At 49.8% G+C, this 25,321-nt stretch overlaps 1 protein-coding gene across 1 annotated transcript in view; it reads left to right on the forward strand.

Annotated features, from left to right (window-relative positions):
* Positions 1-977: 977 nt before the first annotated feature.
* Positions 978-25,321, forward strand: part of LOC124720215 — a 364,115-nt gene continuing 339,771 nt past the window's right edge. The window contains exons 1-2 of the mRNA XM_047245536.1: positions 978-1,446; positions 6,496-7,683. Of these exons, the coding sequence (XP_047101492.1) occupies positions 978-1,446; positions 6,496-7,683 (1,657 nt within the window). The remainder of the gene's footprint in view (positions 1,447-6,495; positions 7,684-25,321) is intronic.

Here is a 25,321-nt window from a genome sequence, read left to right on the forward strand (position 1 = left end):
AATGCATGGTGCGACAGCTGGCAGCTTTCCCTAAACGTAGATAAATGTAATATAATGCGCATACGTAGGGGCAGAAATCCATTCCAGTACGGTTATGCCATAGGTGGTAAATCATTGGAAGCGGTAACGACCGTAAAATACTTAGGAGTTACTATCCGGAGCGATCTGAAGTGGAATGATCACATAAAACAAATAGTGGGAAAAGCAGGCGCCAGGTTGAGATTCATAGGAAGAATTCTAAGAAAATGTGACTCATCGACGAAAGAAGTAGCTTACAAAACGCTTGTTCGTCCGATTCTTGAGTATTGCTCGTCAGTATGGGACCCTTACCAGGTTGGATTAATAGAAGAGATAGACATGATCCAGCGAAAAGCAGCGCGATTCGTCATGGGGACATTTAGTCAGCGCGAGAGCGTTACGGAGATGCTGAACAAGCTCCAGTGGCGGACACTTCAAGAAAGACGTTACGCAATACGGAGAGGTTTATTATCGAAATTACGAGAGAGCACATTCCGGGAAGAGATGGGCAACATATTACTACCGCCCACATATATCTCGCGTAATGATCACAACGAAAAGATCCGAGAAATTAGAGCAAATACGGAGACTTACAATCAGTCGTTCTTCCCACGCACAATTCGTGAATGGAACAGGGAAGGGGGGATCAGATAGTGGTACAATAAGTACCCTCCGCCACACACCGTAAGGTGGCTCGCGGAGTATAGATGTAGATGTAGATGAGCAAGGCTCTACGAGTAGCTTTGCACTTTGACTGACACACACACACACACACACACACACACACGTTGTTCTGTGCGCAGGACTACTACGACGATGAGGAGGACTACGAGGACGAGCACGAGGATGAGGACGAGGAGTCGGGGGCGGCGCGCCTCTCGCGGCTCTCCGCCGTGACTGACGCGCTGCGCGAGCAGCTGGCGGCGGCGCTGCTGGAGGCGCGCGGCTCGGGGGTGGGCATGGAGGCGGTGCTCGCCGCCTTCTCGGCCGCCTCCGCCGCCTACAGCGCCGCCGCGCTCGCCGGCCGGCCGCCCTCCGCCTCCGCCGCCCCCGCCGTCGCCCCGGGAGCCAAGGCCGCCGCCGCCGTCGCTGCCGCCGCGGTGGCCGCCGCCGCCGCCGGGGGCGGGGCGGCGTTGGGGGCGGTCGGTCGCCCGGTCCCTCCCCCGCCGCCGCCCCCGCAGCCGCACAGGCAGCCGCAGCCGCCCCCGGCGCTGGACCCGGCGGCGCTGGCCGGCTCCATCGTGGGGGCGGCGTACGGCGCCGGGGGCGGCGGGCTCTTCGGCGTGGGCGCGGGCGTGGGTGTGCCCGGCGTCTTCCCGCCGCCACAGCACCACCACCAGCAGCAGCAGCAGCCGCCCCCGCAGCCGCCCCCGCCGCCTTCGCAGCCGGAGCCGCCGCCTGACACCGCCAGGGGCTTCCAGCATCAGGGTGAGTCAGCCAGCCCCCACCTGCCCGCTGCTCGACCTGCCATCTCGGGACGGGTTGGTCGTGGTCAAGTTAGCTCCTTACTAATTCGTACAGTTCACACACTCCACTGTGTGCCGCGGTCCGGAGTCGGCTCGTAATACTCCGCAGACGAAGCTGCAGACGTCGTCGCGTGCCGAGATCGGAGGATGCTCTACCGGCTCTCGTGTGACGCGGAAGGTCGCGTCGCTCCCGTGACGCTGGCCGGAGCTGAGCTGAGCTGAGCTGAACGTGTGTCCGACTCTTCGAGAAGCGCGCACTGTTTGGTTCGCTACCGCCCTCTGGCGGGAGGTGGAGCAAGTGTACGGTCGCGTAACCATCTAGGCAGTACGTACTGGGGCAGCGTCCGAGAGAGGTGGTGGCGCGAGCGGGGCCCTGCTGTTGGGGGGTCGTCAACTGCTCGCCACGTGTTCTGGCCGACCTCTTGGCTGTCAGCGGCTGAGTCTGCCTTACCAAAGGCTGTCCTCGAGGGTCGATCTGCGGCCCCATCTTCTGGGACATAACAATCGAACCCCTCCTACAACTTCTGGATGGGGATGACAGGTCAGACGGAATTGTCGCCTACGCAGATGACCTATTAGTTGTAGTCACTGCAAACAACAGAGCCCAGTTGGAAGAGAAAGCCAGTGGATTACTACAAACAATTACTCAGTGGTGTCACAACGACAAACTCAGGATAGCCGAAAACAAAACAGCATACACTTTACTCAAAGGATCACTCCAAAGGAATCCTTCGGTTAAAATTGGGGACACAAACATCAAACGAGCACGCATTACGCGCTATCTTGGGGTACACATAGATGAAAAATTGAATTTCCACGAACACATACGGCTGACAACAGACAAAGCAGAAAAAATACTCCACAAACCGGTGAGGCTGAATTCAAAACAGTACAGACTACCTCTACCAGTCATACGTACATACCACTGTGCGCTCTTCGAATCAGTACTCAGCTTTGCAGCTAGCACGTGGGCGCATAGACTGAACGTGGTCACCAACAAAGCATCCGTCAGACGAGGGCACACAAGTGTCCCACTTAGGCTATCCGGAGCCTTCGGTACCACCTCAGCGGATGCACTGTTTGTGGTGCTCGGAATATGCCCCATAGATATCACCATCAAATACGGAGCTGCGAGGTACTGGTTAAAGGTGGGGAGGCTAGACAAGGTAGACACAATAACCGGTGTGCCCATAGAGACGATGCGTCATCTTAAAAGTTGGCGTTTGGATACATGGCAAGGTGAGTGGGATGTAAGTGATAAGGGACGTAGACTGCACAACTTCCTCCCTGACATAAGGGAGCGGTTGAGAATGAGACTATCGATCCCAGCCGCGGTACGGTACGTTTCTTAACCGGGCACGGACCTCACCCCACGCACTTCAACCGCGTGAGTCTGAGGCTGACGCCTACGTTCACATGCGGGGAAGACGGTTCCCCAGAACACACTGTCTGTTTCTGCGGGCAATACGCGAACAATAGACATACACTACACTTAGATTACACAGATACAGACTTAGATATACACGCAGCAATAAGAGACGAAGAACAATGGGCACAATTAAACGCACTGACAAACAGTATTTCAAAAAACAACACATGAAGAGTATATGCGGACACGACATCACAGACATGCCTATGTGCAGCGTAACAGAAATCTCCAGAGGTTGGACAGCGATACCCACAGTGACAGCGAAAATAGTGACAATGAGGAGGAAGCCGATATGTGACAGGAAATAAGCAAATTGTTAGCAATCTAGCCAAGAAAACACCAAATGCTGTACATGGATGCGCATCTAAAGTAGTTAATACATACGATTAGTAATAAATAGGATAAGCAACATTATTTCTCTAGTAATAACCATTTGTGTGTGTGTGTGTGTGTGTGTGTGTGTGTGTGTGTGTGTGTGTGTTGTGACTGGCGGTCAACGGCTCGAAGAAACCATTTGGAGGTATTCACCGTCAGTCACACTCGGTGATGGTACTAACAAATCTCTCTTCTATCCTATCTTTGCCCCGCGAGGGGCCTCCCGGCCAATGACGCCAAACGCTCATCATCATCATATCCTATCTTCTTTCTATATTCTTCTTAAAAAACAACAAAATTTTATTTATATTTCAATCTTATATTATTGTTATTTTGAAAAGTGTCATTCTTGTAAACGTTGTAGATAAAACAAAAGGAAAGAAAACTGTAAAAAGATGAAAAACGAAAATTGTAAGATGTACGACCTGTTTTAAACATCAGGTAACAGGTCTATAATTTGGCAAACAAATAAATAAATTACCCGCATAAGACTTGAAGTATATAGGCATGTACAAGACTTATACAGACTTACATCTACATCTACATGATTACTCTGCAATTCAGCATTTACGTGCTTGGCAGAGGATTCGTCGAACCACAATCATACCATCTCTCTACCATTCCACTCCCGAACAGCACGCGGGAAAAACGAACACCTAAACCTTTCTGTTCGAGCTCTGATTTCTCTTATTTTATTTTGATGATCATTCCTACCTATGTAGGTTGGGCTCAACAAACTATTTTCGCATTCGGAAGAGAAACCAACCAGCAGGAGGAGGTCGTCTGCATAGGCTGTCACCTCTAGCACCTCTTCGCCGTGTTGCGAACTGTCGAGAAGTGGTCCATGTGGATATCCCGAAACAGGGGACCTAAGACGGACCCCTGAGGACATCCCTTAGCTTGTCCAACTCTGCCGCCACGGGATGAAGCCAGACCTCCCGACCCTCACAATAGCTTCTCAGACAGCCATACAGCGGCCCTGGTCACTGTTTCTCCCGCAGGCTGGAGAAGATCCAAGGCCACCGCAGGTTGACGTCAACCATGATGCCGACAAAGTACTTGCACGGGGTCGAGCCACAGGCCTCGGCCGCCAGAGCGATTCCGTCAGTTGGCGATAGCCCCGGCCCGAAGCCGAACTACCCGCCGCTCGTCCCGCACAGCACTTCGTGTGGAGTCAGTCTGTCAGCTAGCAATTTCTCGAATGACTTCGCAGAGATGTCTAATAGGCATACTGCTCTGTAAGACTTAGCTTCAGCTGGGTCCTTCTTCAATAATCACTACATTGGCTACTTTCCAAATTTTTGGGATATTTTCCTAAGACATTCATAGTGTAGGTGGGTAAGTGGAGATAGCATTTGGGCGCACCACCTCCGCCGCAATGCCGGCTGTCCCGGGGGCTTTCCCTGTCTTCAGTGCTTTAATGTGGGCAGCCACCTCCTCTTCAGCAAACGGGAAGACTGCCCTGTCGCTTACTGATCTGTCGAGATCTTCGTTTCGTAATTGAGACTGGTCTTCGGTGTCAGTAGCCTCTAACCTCCCAAAACAGTATTATTCTGTAACCTCCCAGCAGTAAAAATATAATTATGTATATCATTCACATTGAGCGTAACACAGTTGAAATACCTCCCAACAGTAAAAAATAATTATATCATTCACCTTTAGTGTAACCTCGCAAAAGAAAAATACCGTAACCTAGCAATAATACAATGTGACTAACCTCTCAATATAATTGTGGCTCACTTATAACCTTTCAGTAATTGACTGTGAATTTAAACTGGTGAATTTTGGACGTCAGCAGCGCTGCGTCATGGCCCTGAAATACCATTCTGAATAAATTGAAAATTCTTACCTCAATAAGGTCGCCGGATAACGCTTATATATCTGCTCGTATAAGAATTTTTTTTGCCACAGCTGGCCGATAGATTTGTCAGGTATAAAAAGAAACAAATGATTTTTCTTTACAATAGTCGGGATGACCATGGATTGGAGAAATTAGTAAAACTTTTAAATTGAGTTGAATGATTGTCAAAAGTTAATTTTTGTAAGAAAGATTACTATTAAGAGATTTATTTTTAAAAGCATTTACATGGGACTTGTTATAACAATAGTGCATATGCTCGAGGCTGCTTTCACCTTATACTACGTCGCTCAGACTGCGCCATCGCTCCACACGACCGGCCCAGCCAACTCCATACACCAGACCGCTAGCAACTACTTACTCCTACTTCTACAGACACTGCTCTTACTGAATAAAACACTGCTCTCTGGTCTGAGATTCTCTTGTAGCTAACAAATCGCAGGCAGCGCGTGATCAATCCATCGAAGTTACGCCTGCTCGAGTGCGCCAGCAAGAAGACATTCCTTAATCACGGACCTGCTACGAGCCACACCGTCATCGGGCAGCAGGAACTGGAGGAGGACCTCGGCAGTCCCCTGCCACGACTCCGCCGTCCCGTCCCCGTGCCTGACCGTTCGTAACATTACTGGCCAGCGGCTCTTTTGCCTGACTAGTTTAGGGGGCACCCCTCGAAGGGTCCAAGGCTAATTGGTCTAATACAAATCTCTCTCACGTCTGTATTCTGACTTCTTGAAGTTCTTTTTCAAATTTCTTTTTCGCCTCACAGTAGGTAAAGGAAAAAAAATCTTTATTCAAATCATTATTATTATACAGATTAACCTACTACCTAAATACATTAGTAGGTCCTATTTTTAAACTATTACAATTTACAGCTTTTACTTTCTAACACTACAGGTTAATGCTATAATGCCTTCACCACTATGGGGATTATTCTACTATTATTTACTATGCATGCTGTTATGATTATTGGATTGAATTTTCTGCTGCTGTTCGACTTTGATACTACTTTTAACAAGTTACTATGACTACTCTACCTGCAGCGTCACAGGTGTGCCAGAAGATACAAATCTAATGTTGCTGGCCTTTCCCACTGAGCTAATCCCAGTGGGAATGCCCCTGGCAGTAGGCTGGGCGATGACCTGGTCGCTCCAGTTCTATACTAATATTATTATGCTAGCTCTGAACCTATAACTAATCTATATCTACTGTCATGATCGGTGCGTTGTCAAGTCCGGTGATGATGTAGCCTACTATCCCCCCCAACCGACAGCAGCTAGACTGATACCGCGCACTGACCAAGTCAAGCAGTGTGCGTGGCGCTTACACGCGGCGGTGTGTGTTCGCGGCAGGTACGTCGCCGCTGCGCGTGGCGGACGAGAAGCAGACGCAGACGACGCCGCCCGTGTCGCCGGCGTCGCCCGCCCCCGCCGCCCCCGCTGCGCCCCAGCAGGCGCCGCTGCGCCAGTTCTGCCCCCCGGCGGCGGCGTCGTCGTCTTCGTCGCGCGACTCGCCGCTCATCTGGGAGATCACGGACGACGACCAGCTGCACGACCCGCCGCCCCCGCGGCCCCCCGCCCCCGCGTCGCCGCACCAGCAGCAGCAGCCCGCGGCGCCGCCCCCGGCCCCCAGACAGGGAGGCGGCGGCAAGGCGGCGCGGCCCGCCAAGTCGCTGCGCGGCATCGAGGCGATCGCGGCGTCGCTGATGGAGCAGAAGGCGGCGGCGCCGACGCCCGCCCCCACGGCCGGGGAGGCGGCGTCGCTGTCGCTGCCGGCGCTGTTACTGTCGTCGCCGCCGGCGCCCGCCTCCGGCCTGCTGCTGGACCTGTCGGCCCCCGGCGCCGCCCCTGGGCGCCGCGCGGCGCGCTCCCGCGGCAAGGCGCGGCCGTCGCGCTCGGTGCCGCCCCCCGCCGCCCCCGCCGCCGCCGTCGACCTCCGCCGGCGGCAGCCCGAGCCGGCGGGGGCGGGCGACGCCGCCCCCGTGGTGACGTCGGCGCGCGCCGACTCCTCCAGCGCCACCGACCTGCCGGAGAGCCCGCAGGCGTCCAGGGGCGCCGCCGAGGACGCCCCCGCCGCCCCCGCCGAGGCGGACAGCACGTCGGACCCGGCGGCGGCGGCGGCGGACGAGTCGGAGGTGGGCGCCCTGCTGGAGGGCCTGGTGTCGGCCGTGGTGGCGCTGCAGCTGGGCGCCGAGCCGGCCGCAGACCGCTGCCTCGCGCGCGCCTTCTCCCAGCTGGACGTCGGCCCGCCGGAGGAGGAGGAGGAGGAGCGGGCGGCCACTGCGGCCGCGGCGCCTCCTCCGGAGGCGGCGTCGCCGAGTCCCGCCGACGGAAACCACCCCCCGGCCGCGCCGGCCGAACCTCCCCAGACCGCACCGGAGGCGGCGGGCGATCCCGGCGGCGACTCGCCGGAGGCCGCCGAAGATGGCGACGGAGGCGGCCGGAGGCAGCAGAGGGCGGCGGGGGTGTGCGCTGCCGTGCAGACGCCCACCTCCCTGCTCTCCGCCGACGCCTCCACGTCCGACGCGTGCCCCGACACAGGTAGGGTACCGCAGCGCACGTAAAGGGGCCGAATAAAATCTCCCGCGCTTACGAGCCGCTAGTCTTGCCGCTGTGCTAACACCCGCTCCCGTCCCATATTCCGAGTTGAGCTCAATCGGGCCCGGCTAGCACTCGGCTCTCCGAGGTCTCTTCGGACGGATTTACGAGGCACGCCGCTTCGTACAAAACACTCGAGCTTTCGACCTCTGTCTCATTGCGACTGAAAAACCCACTGACTGCCAGGGATAGCACACTGTTCCACTTACACCGATGTACGACGCACCGCAGTCGTGTTCGGGAAGTCGAGACGTATATAAACTTGATACAGGAAATTTAAGATCTGCCAAGCCACGAAAATGCCCCAAATTGCTCTGAAAACCACCTACAACACAGCACGTGCGCGTCGCGTGACATTTTCCGTATACTCCCTTGCCGTCTTGGCGCCAAATCGCAGTCCCAGACAAAACAATCTACAGGATATTTCTTGTAGTAAATTTAATGTAATTAAATTTTCTTCCGGGACACATTTCCGCTACAGACCGTCTTTTTCGAATTTTTCCAGGCACACGTGCAAAGCGACATTCAAATGCACCCCCACCACCCGCACACTCATCTACGTCCCCTTCATCCACCTCCCCGCCACTCCTTCCCTTTTTTTTGGCTTGTGTCTTTCTCCCGCAATCACGCAGGGTCGCCATCGTTAATCAGATTTGGCAAGTTTAATTTAGGGAGTGTCCGGATGCCCTTGCTGCTGCCACCTCGCGCCCCTGGGAAGGAATCGGTGTACCCCAGCTGTCTGTGTCGAGTGTAATCCGTGGAATAGTGCGGATGTCTTTCAGATGTCTCCGAGTCGTGTAACGTAGGCGGGACGTGGGGATCAGTCCGGTATTCACCTAGCGGGATGTGGAAAACCGCCTAACAACCACATCCAGGCTGGCCGGCACGCCGGCCTCCGTCGTTAAGCTGCCGGGCGGATTCGATCCGGGGCCGGCGCGCCTACCCGAGTCCAGGAAGCAGCGCAGAAGCGCTCTTCGCTAACCTGGCACTCCTTGCTACCACCATACAAAAATTTACACACATCATTTCACACATTCAGCGCTTCGTGGTCTCCTTTGTCTGTGCTGTTACGTGACCGGCTCCCTCGGCTATGTTCTTAACATTATAAATGTATAATGTTTTCTGTGCCTGTAGTGAAAAGAAACTTACTTAAACGTTATAGAAAAAACTAATTACCTCTACATTTACATCTATACTCCGCAAACCACCGTAAGGTGCATGGCAGTGGCTGCATCCCACTGTACCAATTATTACGGTTTCTTCCCGTTCTACTGACGTATGGATCGCTGGAGGTATGATTGTTTGAATGCCTCTGTGTGTGCAGTAATTATTCTAATATTATCCTCACGATCCCTATGTGAGCCATATGTATGGGATTGTATGATATCCCTAGAGTCATCATTGAAAGCCGGTTGTTGAAACTTGGTTAACAGACTTTCTCGGGATAGTTCACGACTATCTGGAAGAGTCTGCCGGTGCAGTTTCTTCACTCTCCCACGGGGCAGACAAACCTGTGACCACTCGTGCTGCCCTTCTCTGTATACGTTCGATATCCCCTGTTATAGTTCAGTTCTTTTATCTTGGCGGCTCGCGCATGCCCGCCCAGACGCGGCAGATTGCTGCGTTGCCAGTTGCACGCGGCAAGAGAAGCACCGCCATAGTATACTATAGTTCGCAAACTTTAGGGGGGAGCGCGCAGTTTATGAAGTAAAGCCACCACGGCCGCATTAACCCTTTCGCTGCTACAGAGACGTGCTCCTCGCATTTTGTCGTCACTGCACTGCTCGCCTGTGCAGACACACGGTGTTCCGACTCCTTTGATACACTTATAATTCGATTTCACAAAAACTATTTGGCCCAAAAATTAGATTTTTACACATCTTCTTGACTGATACCTTCCCCCCATAAATGACTTAATTTTGTTTCGATGTTCAACGCAGTTATTGTGCGGCATTAAATGTAGTAAACCATTACACGAATTTTTTTCTAAAACGTTCTGATTACAACAAAGTTGGCGAAGTACACAAAACTGAATTGTGGACTTAATAAAACATAGAAGCTAAAGATTATTGTCAGCGAGGCGCAGTGCGCAAAGAATTTGTGTTTGTCACAACGGACAGCAGATACTCGCCAAAACGTAGATCAGTCGACGAAAACATTGAATATGATGATGTTGCCACAGCAGCGAAGCAAAGAATTGCGTCAGACAATCAAGTAGCTCGGCAACGTACGAGCTGAAATTCTGCTCTAAATAATACTTTTAACACTGTCGCAAAAGAATATATGTCAATATGATTAGTAAAACAGCGACGGCGGAAGAGAAGATATACAAACAAAACAGATAACATGAATATTGTATGTGTGCCTTTTCATTGTTTTTAATTGCTGTGAAAAGAAATATTGGACAAAATTAGAAAAACTTATTATGATTATAATGAAGAGACAAAGCACTAGAAATTTCAAAAAAATACATTCAAACGAATAAAATTCATGAAGTAAGACACGTCGACATTGTTTTTAAATAAGAAAAAATTTAGCACTAAGCGAGGTGTGAACTCAAAACCTTTCGCTTAGCAGTCATACACTTTAACCTTGACGCTAACGCAGCTCGTCGTTCAGCATATCTCCCGGAGGACTTTAAACTATCACGCAAAATACTACCAAACACCGTTGGTACGACTATGAATTACTCACGTTTCGTCGAAGTACAATAGGAAATAAACAATCACCGCTGTTCTTTATTGCGAAAAAGCGGTTCGTGAGAATGATACAAACACCTTTCCTTGCTATCGTCTGAATTAGGAGGCTTATTGCTTCTTTGGTTTACTTGATTAATAGAATATGAAGCAATTGGTATAAAGAATTCTTTTTCCAAACTTTCTATAAAAGAAAGTGTACTATCAAGACATTGATTTTGTTCATTTACTTTATTTATGACTGAACGTTTCTAAAGCTGAAGACACTCGTCCGTGCTCTGCACTGCAGTCGAGCTCTGGCAACGTCGTTCTCTGTTCATTGGATGAGTGTGTTTTGTGACGTCAGATGCGCAGCACGAACCTAAACTCGGCCGCCGTCGTAAATGACGCGCACTTTAGTCCTATTCGGTACGGATCCCACAGACTTGAGCAGTGTTCCAGAACCGGTGTCTGCGCCGCTGTCTTCGGCCATGTAACGCCTGTACTCCGCGACGGGAGCCATTTGCGGCTGCCTTCCGTGTTTGCGACTCCCCGGCTAACAGGCAGCCCCGTGTGTCCCCGCAGTTAGCGGAGGTTGCGTAAGTCCTGCGCCAGGTGTGCGGTATGCAGGGGCGTTGCGCCTGCGGCCGCGTGCGCGGCTACCCGCACGACGCGGCTGCGTGGCCGCGCTGCGTCGCGGCGGCAGCAGGCGCAACACGCCGTCGGTCATCATTAGGCAACGCACGAGCCGATCTTAGGTCGGTATTACACTATCATATTTCTTTGTCAAAGGTGATATGTCAAAGAAATTTGATGCTGTAATAGGAAACTTTGTCAAATCTCCCCTGTCCTCAAATAAATAAGGTCAAATCTACAGCGAGGCCCTAGATTTGATCATAGAAGTCGCTTGTCTTCTCTTCGCTGCAATGTGAAATGTTACCACTAGGAGCGCTGACATTGCAGCAGCCTTCTGTCACCAGTAGTGTGTTTGTAAACATGGCTGCGAAGTTTAATTCGTGTGTGACGTCAACTACGAAATTAATATAAATGTATGGAGCTGATGATGCGCTTTACACTCTGAGGCAGCTTCAGTACAAAAATATGTTAAGAAGACTGGAGAGCTACACAAAAATTGCGGATGTCATTAGCCGTGAGATACGGCCCGGGTGCACGGCCGATGACATAAAAAAGAAAACTAATGTCCTCCGCTCAAGCTACTCTCACGAGATAGCAAAAGTACGTATCGATATACTTGTTTCATTTTGTATATATATAAATTCTGTGAGCTCCTCAGTCTTCTTAATCTATTTTTGTACTTTTGGGGGATGCCTCACATTGTGAAGCTCGTCATCAGCTTCATACATTCCTATTGATTTTGTAGTTGTGGGACACAAAATGTAATAATTACTTTGATGTACAATAAAAATAGTTCTTAATGCACAAAAAGTGTATTGAACATTTATTTACTTTCAGACATTGGTCGCTTAGTGCTTTATAAATTGCTTCACACGTTCCAGTAATTATTATTAGTTACTGTGCACTGCGGTATTCGAGAGCTGTACCGTAAGCTAGAGTAACTCTCTTCCGTAGCAAGGAATGAGGGTGTGTTACTGTGAGCCTGTCTCCTGCAGATATAGCAGCTCTTATGTGACTACCGTGCTTCGTGATATGAGGAGACACTTCACTGAGCGGATACTGAAATTTATGCTCATCCATTGTGTACGACTTGACGTCCTCCACTAGAAGCTGATGTAACAAATTTCGTTGAATGCTTTTAACGTTTCGTAAAATTCACGGCTTCACTCAGGTACATTACTCCCCCCCCCTCCCCCCCCCCCCCCCGCCCCCCGCTTCTCTTCCAAATAATTCTAAATAACTGGGCCATGCCGATATTCTTCCGACAAAAAACGCAGACACTTACAACTAAACCTACCCGAGGAATACACTTTGATTACGATCGCGGTTTTGGGTATGTTGAAATGCAAAGCAAAATGAGAGGGGGCATATTTTTCTACAGATGCGCATAGCGCTGTTAAGGGCGTGAAACACCATCTTGGGGAAAAAGAAGCTCAGTCTAATACACACATCAAGAAACGTTTTGCATAACCTCGGCTCCGAGAGGTCACAACCTGTACAGGAGTTGAGGAGATTGTAAGACAGATCAACATAAACATTATTTCCACCCTTTTTATGGCTCATGAAGAGCACACATTGCATGTCGTACCACCATACAGCGAGACCTTGACAGGTGGTGGTCCAGATTGCTGTACACACCGGTACCTCTAACACCCAGTAGCACGTCCTCTTTCACTGATGCACGCCTGTATTCGTCGTGGCATACTATCCACAACTTCATCAAGGCAGTGTTGGTCCAGACTGCCTCACTCATCAACGGCGATTCGGCGTAGATCCCTCAGAGTGGTTGGTGGGTCACGTCGTCCACAAACAGCCCTTTTCAGTCTATCCGAGGCATGTTCGATAGTGGTTCATGTCTGGAGAACATGCTGGCCCTTATAGTCGAGCGACGTCGTTATCCTGAAGGAAGTCATTCACAAGATGTGCGTGATGGGGGCACGAATTGTCATCTGTGAAGATGAATGCCTCGCCGATATGGTTGCACTATCGGTCGGAGGATGGCCTTCACGTATCGTACAGCCGTTACGGCGCCTTCCGTGACCACCAGCGGCGTACGTCGGCCCCACATAATGCCACCCCAAAATAGCAGGGAACCTCCATCTCGCTGTCTAAGGCGTTCAGCCTGACCGGGTTGCCTCCAGACACGTCTCCGACGAATCTCTCGTTGAAGGCATATGCGACACTCACCGGTGAAGAGAACGTGATGCCAATCCTGAGCGGTCCATTCGGCATGTTGTTGGGCCCATCTGCACAGCGCTGCACGGTGTCGTGGTTGCAAAGATGGACCTCGTCACGGACGTCGGGAGTGAAGTTGCGCATCGAGCAGCCTATTGCGCACAGTTTGAGTCGTAACAATACGTCCTGTGGCTGCACGAAAAGCATTATTTAACTTGGTGGCGTTGCTGTCAGGGTTCCTCCGAGCCATAATCCGTAGTTAGCGGTCATCCACTGCAGTAGTAGCTCTCGGGCGGCCTGAGCGAGGCATGTCATCGACAGTTCCTGTCTCTCTGTATCTCCTCCGTGTTCGAACAACATCGCTCTGGATCTCTCCGAGACGCCTGGAAACTTCCCTTGTTCAGAGTCCTTCCTGGCACAAAGTAACAATGCAGACGCGATATAACCGCGGTATTGACCGTCTAGGCACGTTTGAACTACAGACAACACGAGCCGTGTACCTCCTTCCTGGTGGAATGATTGGAACTGACCGGCTGTCGGACCCCCTCCGTCTAATAGGCGCTGCTGATACCTGGTTGTTTACATCTTCGGATAGGTTTAGTGACATCACTGAAAAGTCAAAGGGACTGTGTCTGTGATACAATATCCACAGTCAACGTCTATCTTCAGGAGTTCTGGGAACCGGGTTGACGCAAAATTGTTTTTGGTGTGTGTACAATAAGAAATCGTTTTCGAGAGTTCCTCAGTTTTCTGACGCTTCGAAGCAGCTTACATTCGCACCACGCACTCCATGATAAAGAGAACCCACCAGAAGCGTAGTTAAACTCATCAGAATGAGGTGGCTGCCAAGTTTTGCTTGGGACGGCTAAACGATACAGCGTCTCACTGGCCGCGTTTCTCTGCGCGTGGCACGGATCTGACGTGGCAGCGTCTTGATTCAGGCTCCTACAACTCCACACTTTGACGTCTTAAGTTCTCGTCCGTGTGCTTCTTCACGTGAACAAGGGGAGTTCCGTGTGACTCTGTTACGGATACTGGAGCTGTACTGTACAAAGTCTCAAATTCAAAGGTCGTTACGGCATCCCTTCCCCTTTGATGCTGGTTAAGCCGTCGCCATGACTACGGAACCTGAAGGTCACTCCATGAATTGGCAAGGGATTTCAAAAATGGTTCAAATGGCTCTGAGCACTATGGGACTTAACATCTGTGGTCATCAGTCCCCTAGAACTTAGAACTACTTAAACCTAACTAATCTAAGGACATCACACACATCCATGCCCGAGGCAGGATTCGAACCTGCGACCGTAGCAGTCGCGCGGTTCCGGACTTCGCGCCTAGAACCGCTAGACCACCGCGGCCTGCAAAGGGATTTCAAATTGATTCCATATTTCTAGATTTTCAGAAGGCTTTTGACACTGTACCACACAAGTGGCTTGCACTGCAATTGCGTGCTTAGGGAATATCCTCTCAGTTATGTGATTCCTGTCAGAGAGCTCACAGTTAGTAGTAACTGATGGAAAGTCGTGAGTGTAACATTCCTCAAGATAGTGTTACAGGCCATTTACTGTTCCTTATCTGTTTAAACGATTTAGGAGACAATCTGAAGCCGTCTTCCGTTGTTTGCAGATGATGCTGCCGTTTATCGACTATCAAAGGCATCAGCAGATCAAAAGAAATTGGAAAATCAGAAACGATATCTGTATTGTGCAAAAATTGGCAAGATAATGAAAAATGTTATGTCATCCACTTGAGTGCTACAAGGTATCCGTTAAACTTGGGTTACACGATAAATGAGTCTTATCTGAAAGCCGTAAATTCAACTAAATGTCTAGGAATTACAATTACGACAACTTAAATTTGAAGGAAGGCTAACCGAAGACTGCGTTTTATTGGCAGGACACTTAGAAAATGTAACAGATCTGCTACGGAGACTGCCTACACTACGCTTGTCCGTCCTCTTTCACAATAATGCCGCGCAGTCTGGAATCCTTACCAGATGGGAGTGATGGTGTACGTCGAAAAAGTTCAAAGAAGGGCAGCACGTTTTGTATTATAGCCAAATAGGGGAGAGAGTGTCACAATAATGATACAGGATTTGGGCTGCAAATCATTAAAACAAAGGTGTTTTTCTTCTCGGCGGAATATTCTCACGAAATTTCAATCACCAACTTTCTGCTCCGAAAGCGGAAAAGTTTTGTGTTAGCAGAAGAGCCAACACCGTGTTACGAGTGGAGGCCGAAATGTACGCGTTTTAGCTGAAGCAGGCTGGCGTGAGGAGGGAAGAACTATACTGACGTGAGGTCTGGAACATGACAAGGTATGAGAATTTAGAAAGCGGACGTAATTAATTTGATACTTAACTTTTATCCGTCGCTCTTGACGGTACATGATTCACAATATTATCTGTTCAGAATACATTCATAGTAATTGAATATGGTGCCTTGCTAGGTCGTCGCAAATGACATAGCTGAAGGCTATGCTAAACTGTCGTCTCTGCAAATGAGAGCGTATTTAGTCAGTGAACCATCGCTAGCAAAGTCGGCTGTACAACTGGGGCGAGTGCTAGGCAGTCTCTCTAGACCTGCCGTGTGGCGGCGCTCGGTCTGCAATCACTGACAGTGGCGACACGCGGGTCCGACGTATACTAGCGGACCGCGGCCGATTTAAAGGCTACCACCTAGCAAGTGTGGTGTCTGGCGGTGACACCACAAAAACATTTTTCTGACGCCCATCTACGTGGGGAGAAACGATCATCATCATCAGCAGCAGCATCAGTGTTCTGCTTAAAGGCAGGTTTTCACGTGGTGGTTCTGCAGGCTGTCCGGTCTTCTGCGATCCTCTTCAAGTCTGCATAATTTCCTCTTACCTTTATGTCGTCTATCATCTTGTATCCCCTTCTTCCTCTCAGTCTTCTCCTACAAATCACTCCTTCCAAGGCACCTGCTAGCAAGCACTCGGTTCTCAATGAATGTCCCAACCAGTTCTTTTTACTTTCTGTTACAACCTTCAGCAGACATCTTGTCTCGCCAACCCTTTCCAATACTCTTTCACTACTTACTCTTTCCATCCAGCTTATTCTCTCCATTCTCCTCGACATCCATATCTCAAATGCTTCTAACCTTGTTTCATCCTCTAGTCTCACCGTCCATGTTTCTGCCCCATATAGTGCCACACTCCAGACAAAACATTTGCCAAGCCTCTTCCTTAGTCCTTTATCTAATTTGCCACATAAGAGTCTCCTCTTTCTGTTGAATGCCTCCTTCGCTATGGCAGTTCGAGTTTCCATCTCCTGGTGACATCTCAATTCTTCAGTTATTGTGCTTCCGAGATATTTAAATTCACGTACTTGGCTAACGGTAGATTGTCCTATTTTAGTATTGGACAGTCTGCGTCTTGTACTGATGACCATACTCTTTGTTTTGGCTGTGTTTATTTGCATCCCATATTCCATACAAGCTTCATTCAGATCTTTGAGCATGTTATTCACTGCCCGCTCACTTTCTGCCACTAATACCGTGTCATCGGCAAATCTTATACATTCTATTGTCTTTCCACCAATACATATTCCTCTTTTCCCATCTAAGCTTTTCGCAATAATCTCTTCAAGGTATACGTTAAACAACAGTGGGGAAAGGCAACAACCTTGTCTAACACCTCGTCCAGTGCTGCTTCCTTCTGACATTTCATTTCCAATCTTTATCCTTACTTTTTGGTGTAAATATAGATTCGGTATCGGTGGTCTCTCTTTCCAATCTACTCCTTTCCTCTTCAAGATATCGATCAGCTTGTTCCACGATAAAGTAACGGAAACCAGAGCTCTTACGGAAAAATGTAGGTGTTCGTTCTTACCAGGCGCTACACGAGATTGGAATAATAGAGAATTGTAAAGGACGTTCGATGAACCCTCTCCAAAAATGGTTCAAATGGTTCTGAGCACTGTGGGACTTAACATCTCAGGTCATCAGTCCCCTAGAACCTAGAACTGCTTAAACCTAACTAACCTAAGGACATCACACACATCCATGCCCGAGGCAGGATTCGAACCTGCGACCGTAGCGGTCACACGGTTCCAGACTGAAGCGCCTAGAACCGCACGGCCACACCGGCCGGCCACAAGTGGTAGAGGAATCATACGAGATCCGATGGTGGCAGAGGACAAGGAAGTAGCTGCAACTACTAACTGAGTGTAGTGGAGTTACATAACGCCTAATACACACAATAAAAATGAGATAGCGGTAGGCGTAAGTGCAAAGTCATTGTTAGTCAGCTATTCTTGTGATGTACGAGGGCAGTTCAATAGGTAATGCAACACATTTTTTTCTGAAACAGTGGTTGTTTTATTCAGCATTGAAATACACCAGGTTATTCCCCAATCTTTTAGCTACACAACACTATTTTTCAGCGTAATCTCCATTCAATGCTACGGCCTTACGCCACCTTGAAATGAGGGCCTGTATGCCTGCACGGTACCATTCCACTGGTCGATGTCGGAGCCAACGTCGTACTGCATCAATAACTTCTTCATCATCCGCGTAGTGCCTCCCACGGATTGCGCCCTTCAATGGGCCAAAAATATGGAAATCCGACGGTGCGAGATCGGGGCTGTAGGGTGCATGAGGAAGAACAGTCCACTGAAGTTTTGTGAGCTCCTCTCGGGTGCGAAGACTTGTGTGAGGTTTTGCGTTGTCATGAAGAAGGACAAGTTCGTTCAGATTTTTGTGCCTACGAACACGCTGAGGTCGTTTCTTCAATTTCTGAAGAGTAGCATAATACACTTCAGAGTTGATCGTTTGACCACGGGGAAGGACATCGAACAGAATAACCCCTTCAGCGTCCCAGAAGACTGTAACTGTGACTTTACCGGCTGAGGGTATGGCTTTAAACTTTTTCTCGGTAGGGGAGTGGGTGTGGCGCCACTCCATTGATTGCCGTTTTGTTTCAGGTTCGAAGTGATGAACCCATGTTTCATCGCCTGTAACAATCTTTGACAAGAAATTGTCACCCTCAGCCACGTGACGAGCAAGCAATTCCGCACAGATGGTTCTCCTTTGCTCTTTATGGTGTTCGGTTAGACAACGAGGGACCCAGCGGGAACAAACCTTTGAATATCCCAACTGGTGAACAATTGTGACAGCACTACCAACAGAGATGTCAAGTTGAGCACTGAGTTGTTTGATGGTGATCCGTCGATCATCACGAACGAGTGTGTTCGCACGCTCCGCCATTGCAGGAGTCACAGCTGTGCACGGCCGGCCCGCACGCGGGAGATCAGACAGTCTTGCTTGACCTTGCGGCGATGATGACACACGCTTTGCCCAACGACTCACCGTGCTTTTGTCCACTGCCAGATCACCGTAGACATTCTGCAAGCGCCTATGAATATCTGAACCCTGTCGGAAGTCAATGAAACTATACGAGACGAAGCGGGAATGTTTGAAAATATTCCACAAGAAATTTCCGGTTTTTTCAACCGAAATTGGCCGAGAAAAAAAATGTGTTGCATTACTTATTGAACTGCCCTCGTATAATATCACACACACCTCCTACTCATCAAAGAGAGACATCATTAGCTTAACTTGACAACAATGGTGGAGAAGAAATTTCATACGGGCTGCTTGTAAGAACTACTCCGACGTTTGCTGGAAGTATATTTCCAAATATATTCTTCACCTACAGTTGTCTCTTTCATTGTCTTTAACAGTCCCCTATGTGGAATGATAACAAAGAATGCAGTTCTAGCAGCGGTGTAATGCTATACTGATACTTGAGAGAATATGAGAAACACACACAGGAAAATGAAGATAAGCTTCTTTGAAGCAAGATTAGAGTATGATAGACGACACTGCTTCACAACACAAGAGTAGTAGTGTAGTATAGCACTACTGGATTAATATGCTTTATTATGCTTGCTTGACAGAACAGTTAAGCACAGAAGACCAAACTTTTTGAAGATTTAGACTTTTTAGTAGACTTACTTACAAATTTGCAACACTTCTGGATTTTCAATTTTTAAAAAAAAAAGAGAGAAAGAAAACCAGCAACAACAGGAAGGCTAATCATATATAGGGCAAATCATATATAGGGCAAACGACACGAACTGTGCAGGGACCTATTGTGGAACACCAACGGCATACTCGCCTTCTCCAACCCACCAAGTCCGCAATCGCCGAACACTGTATTTCCACAGACCATTACATGAATTACGACAACACACATCACACACATCCATGCCCGAGACAGGATTCGAAGCTGCAGCGCGGTTCCGGACTGAAGCGCCTAGAACCTCTCGGCCACGGAGGCCGGCGATGAACCCTCTGGCAGGCACTTGCGTGTCATTTGCAGACTACCCGTGACATGTAGTTGGTGTGCTGTGCCGAGCGACTAGGGGTGCTCACGCACAGAGCCCCGTGCTAGGCTTACGGCCTATTGCATTGCTTCGCCGCCACCGCCGGAGTGTTTGAGGTGTCGGGGCGGGCCGAAAAATCCATAGGGCGGCCGCTGCCGCTGCCGCTGCCGGCGTCCAGCATCCAGCCTCCAGCCTCTCCTCTCCTCTGCTCGCCCCACACTCTGCGTATCGACGCGCCACGCCCTGCACGAGCGAACGGGAGCCGGCACAGTGAAAGGGGGGGGGGGGGCAGAGCAGAGACTCAATCACGTGGGCTGTGTGGACCACCTTTTCTGGAAAGTGCAGATTCGTACTGGCAAGATGTCGCTCCGGGGAGTCCGAGACTACCCGCAAAGTTTTCATTCCATATTTTGGAGTCACATAACAATTGAAAAACGAAACGTGTTTTCGTGCCATACAGTTACAAATAATCAATTTGTGCGGTTGAAAACTTGTGTGGTGAGCATACTGTAAGACCTTCGGTAGACACACCATCAGATTATTTGACTTGTCGCTCTAGCGAAGTAGGCGAGTGTCAGCAATATGTCTCGTGGTCTTATCGTGGAGTGTTTATCTTCTGCCGTTAGGTCAGACGATAGAAATGCCACGTGCACGCTTAGAGTAGCAGATTGACGGTGACCAACTTTAAACAGAACTTGATTAATTTTCACACACATTTATTAAAATAATAACAAGCCTAAAAACTACTTCACTAGATTATGGATGCTATTTACAATTGACAATCTGAAATGCCTTTTATATTAGTACGTTAACCTTATTCGCACAAATATCTCCGATACTTGACAAAAGTGACTATACATTTATCGTCATGGCTATGTACAGGAATATGGTAACCTTATAAGGCGCAGACTGAAACTTGACTATAGACTGGTACAGGCAAATGGAGACTGACTGATCGGAGGTCTGTACACTCGTTATAATACCTCGGGCGTTCCTGTATCACTGCGGGAGTGTGATCCGCGAGGAGAAAACGTTCTACGTTAGCAGCTATCTCATTGGCTGCGTTACATATTAATATCGGTACCACAATGTGATCCCTCCAACCCTGTTCCACTAGCGAATAGTGCGTCGGAAGAATGATTTTCGGTAAGCTTCTGTATTGGCTCTAATTTCTCCTTCTGGACAATACGCGAGATGTATGTTGGGGGGAAGTAATATGTTGTCCGACTCCTCCTGAAAAGTGCTGTCCCGACATTTCAGCAGTAAATCTCTCCGTGGTGCACAACTCCTCTCTTGTAACGTCTGCCACTGGGGTTTGCTCAGCATCTCCGTAACGCTCTCTCGCCAGCTAAACGATCCCGTGACGAAACGCGCCGCTCTTCGTTGGATCTACTCTATCTCCTCTGTCAGTCGCACCTGACACCTGACAGGGATCCCAGATGGATGAACAATACTCAAGAATCGGGCGAACAGGCGCCTTATAAGCCTCTTCTTTTGTGGATGAGTTACACTTCCTTGAGATTCTCCCGATGAATTTGAGTCTGGTGTCTGCTTTTCGCACTATCTGTTTTATGTGGTCATTCCACGTAAGGTCGCTCTGGATAGTTACGCCTAGGTATTTTACGGCAGACGCTGTCTCCAGCTGTTTGTCATCAATAGCGTAGCTGTACAGTAGTGGATTTCTTTTTCCTATGTATGCGCAATATGTTACATTTGTTGACGATCAGGGTCAACTGCCAGAGTCTGCACCGTTCATCAATTCTCTGCAGGTCGTTCTGCAAATTCGTACTATCTTCTGGCGTTGCTACTTTGAAATAGACAACGGCATCCTCTTCGTATAGTCTTAAAGAGCATGTCATATATGTATATAGTAAACAGCAACGGTCCTATGACACTTCCCTGTGGTACTCCGGATATTACATCTGTCGATTTTGTTCCGTTAAGAGCGACGTGTTGAGTTCTGTTTGTAAGAAAGTCTTGAATCCAACCGCAGGTTTGCTCCGATTCTCCGTAAGTCCGTATTTGTTTCATTGCACGGCAATGCGGAACGGTGTCAAATGCCCCACTGAAATCGAGGAACACGGCATCAACCCGAGCACCGTCGTCCACTGTGCTGTGGATCTGACGGAGGAACAGTGCGAGCTGAGTTTCGCAGGATCTCTGTTTGCAGAATCCATGTTGATTTTTACAGAGGAGATGTTCATTTTCCAAAAACGTCATAATTCTTGAGCATGAAACATGATCCATAGTTCTACAACAGACTGACGTCAACGAGATAGGTCTATCATTGTGTGGGCCTGTCTTACGGTGTTTCTTAAAAACGGGAACGGCCTGCGCTTTTTTTCAGTCTTTAGGTACGTTTCGTTGCTCAACCGATCTACGGTAAATTGCTGCTAGAAGGGGAGCAAGTTCTTTCGCATAATGTTTGTAGAACTTACAGGTTTCTTATATGTTCCTGACGCCTTTCCATTACTAAGCGATTGTAACTGCTTTTCAATTCCGCGATCGGTTATCTCAATATCTGCCATTTCGACTCAGCTGAGAAGCTACCTGACTGGGAAGTAGCGGCTGGGGTCTCTCAACTTCCTACGGCCGGGATAGAGGTGTGTGCCGAGCACACGGCCCCCCGTGTCCACATTCAGTGACGCCTGTGAGCTGAGGATGTCGCGGCGGCCGGTCGGTACCTTCGGGCCTCGTGGCGCGTTCGGGCGGAGTTTAGAGTGCAGGAGACCGTGCTGGCAAGTGTGCCAGTGGGGGCGCTCTGCCGTTGCCCCCCTCCGATCTCTCATGAAATGTCAGATTTGTTTCAGTGTGGTGCGCATGATTGCAGTGGATGTCTGCACAGTGTGGCGTTGGCTTTGTGTTGTTACGGATGAAGTGGCCTCGAATGACACCGCCGATATAAGCGAGGATCGCCTTCAACTGTGCCACGCCCCTTCAGCCCACGAGACGCTGCGGAGATGTTTGGTGTTTAAACGTGGACACTGCCGCAAGCTCCGGTGTTCGCGTACCTTACACCACCACATCCTCTCACTTTGCCGGCGAAATACGGTCGTGCATTATCCTGCTGAAATGTGGGGTTTAGCAGGGATCGAATGAAGGTTACAGCCACGGGTCGTAACACATCTCAAATGTAACGTCCACTGTTCAAAGAGCCTTCAATGCGAACAAGAGGTGACCGAGACGTGTAACCAATGGCACCCCATACCATCACGCCGGGTGATACGCCAGTATGGCGATGACGAATACACGCTTCCAATGTGCGTTCACAGCGATGTCGCCAAACACGGATGCGACCCTAAAGATGCTGTAAACAGAACTTGGATTCGTCCGAAAAAATGACGTTTTGGCATTCGTGCACCCGGGTTCGTCGTCGAGTACACCATCGCAGGCGCTCCTGTCTGTGATGCAGCGTCAAGGGTAACCGCAGCCACGGTCTCCGAGCTGGTAGTCCGTGCTGCTGCAAACGTCGTCGAACTGTTTGTGCAGATGGTTGTCGTCTTGCAAACGTCCCCATCTGTTAGGGATCGAGACGTGGCTGCACGATCCGTTACAGCCGTGCGGATAAGATGCCTGTCATTTCGACTGATAGTGATACGAGGCCGTTGGGATCCAGCACGGCGTTCCGTGTTACCCTCCTGCACCCACCGATTCCATATTCTGCTAACAGTCATTGGATGTCGACCAACTCTAGCAGCGGTGTCGCTATACGATAAACCGCAATCGCGATAGGCTGCAATCCGACCTTTATCAAAGTCGGAAACGTGATGGTACGCATTTCTCCTCCTTACACGAGGCATCACAACGACGTTCCACCAGGCAACGCCCGTCAACTGCTGTTTGTGTATGAGGAATCGGTTGGAAACTTTCCTCATGCCAACCCGTTGTAGGTGTCGCCACCGCCGTCAAACTTGTGTGAATCGTCTGTAAAGCTAATCATTTGCATATCAGAGCACCTTCTTCCTGTCGGTTAAATTTCGCGTGTGTAGCCCGTCATCTTCGTGGTGTAGCAATTTTAATGGCCAGTAGTGTACGAAACCGTAGGGATAGGAAGGCGAGGCCGCTGTCCGACTGACGCTGGCGTCACATTCACTGCCGACGAACGACCGTCATGTGAGTCGACACCGTGCGAGGCTGCGGTCGCAAAGCCCGCGGCGCGGGACTGTTGGATGGGGAGTGAGGCGGCTTCGCCCATATACCCCAGGAGCGTAGCCGGTCGGTCGGCCGGCCATCTTGAGCGCGCTCGAGCAGCCGCAGTGGAGGCGGCGGGCGGCGACCTGTGTCCCGTTAAAAACGTAGATGTCTCGTGGCTAGGGCCTGCCGACGGGATCAAATGATGATGATGGGACAACACGACACCCAGTCCCTGAGCGGAGAAAATCTCCGACCCAGCCGGGAATCGAACCCGGGCCCTTGAGCCGTCCGCACACGGACCGTGTATCCGAACGTTGAGCGTACCGAGTTTCTGACGTCATAGCGTGGAAGAGCACGTTCGGGAGTCTTTCCGAAAGTGCAGAGCAATATCTTGCATGAAACTTCCTGGCAGATTAAAACTGTGTGCCCGACCGAGACTCGAACTCGGGACCTTTGCCTTTCGCGGGCAAGTGCTCTACCAACTGAGCTACCGAAGCACGACTCACGCCCGGTGCTCACAGCTTTACTTCTGCCAGTACCTTGTCTCCTACCTTCCAAACTTTACAGAAGCTCTCCTGCGAACCTCGCAGAACTAGCACTCCTGAAAGAAAGGATATTGCGGAGACATAGCTTAGCCACAGCCTGTGGGGCTGTTTCCACAATGAGATTTTCACTCTACAGCAGAGTGTGCGCTGATATGAAACTTCCTGGCAGATTAAAACTGTGTGCCCGACCGAGACTCGAACTCGGGACCTTTGCCTTTCGCGGGCAAGTGCTCTACCAACTGAGCTACCGAAGCACGACTCACGCCCGGTGCTCACAGCTTTACTTCTGCCAGTACCTTGTCTCCTACCTTCCAAACTTTACAGAAGCTCTCCTGCGAACCTCGCAGAACTAGCACTCCTGAAAGAAAGGATATTGCGGAGACATAGCTTAGCCACAGCCTGTGGGGCTGTTTCCACAATGAGATTTTCACTCTACAGCAGAGTGTGCGCTGATATGAAACTTCCTGGCAGATTAAAACTGTGTGCCCGACCGAGACTCGAACTCGGGACCTTTGCCTTTCGCGGGCAAGTGCTCTACCAACTGAGCTACCGAAGCACGACTCACGCCCGGTGCTCACAGCTTTACTTCTGCCAGTACCTTGTCTCCTACCTTCCAAACTTTACAGAAGCTCTCCTGCGAACCTCGCAGAACTAGCACTCCTGAAAGAAAGAGCACTTGCCCGCGAAAGGCAAAGGTCCCGAGTTCGAGTCTCGGTCGGGCACACAGTTTTAATCTGCCAGGAAGTTTCATATCAGCGCACACTCCGCTGCAGAGTGAAAATCTCATTCTGGAAATATCTGGCATGTCATATATTCTGAGCGTCGACCAATGAGATGGCACAACGCCACCTACGTCACACGCAAGCCGTCTCCCTTCAGTACAGAGTTGTGAGGCGCCATATTGGCATTCATTTCGAGCCTATACGTATATATGCCGTTTCTGACCACCAGCAAACTGAGAATCATTAGAAAACCCGTTGTTAGTTGTGTTATTCGTTCCAATAAAATAATGAGAAAGATCGTATTCGTCTCAAAACAATTGTTGTAACTTGTGTATTACGAGAGTATGC

Source organism: Schistocerca piceifrons, chromosome 11 (assembly GCF_021461385.2).
Source record: "Schistocerca piceifrons isolate TAMUIC-IGC-003096 chromosome 11, iqSchPice1.1, whole genome shotgun sequence".
Lineage (NCBI taxonomy): Eukaryota > Metazoa > Arthropoda > Insecta > Orthoptera > Acrididae > Schistocerca > Schistocerca piceifrons.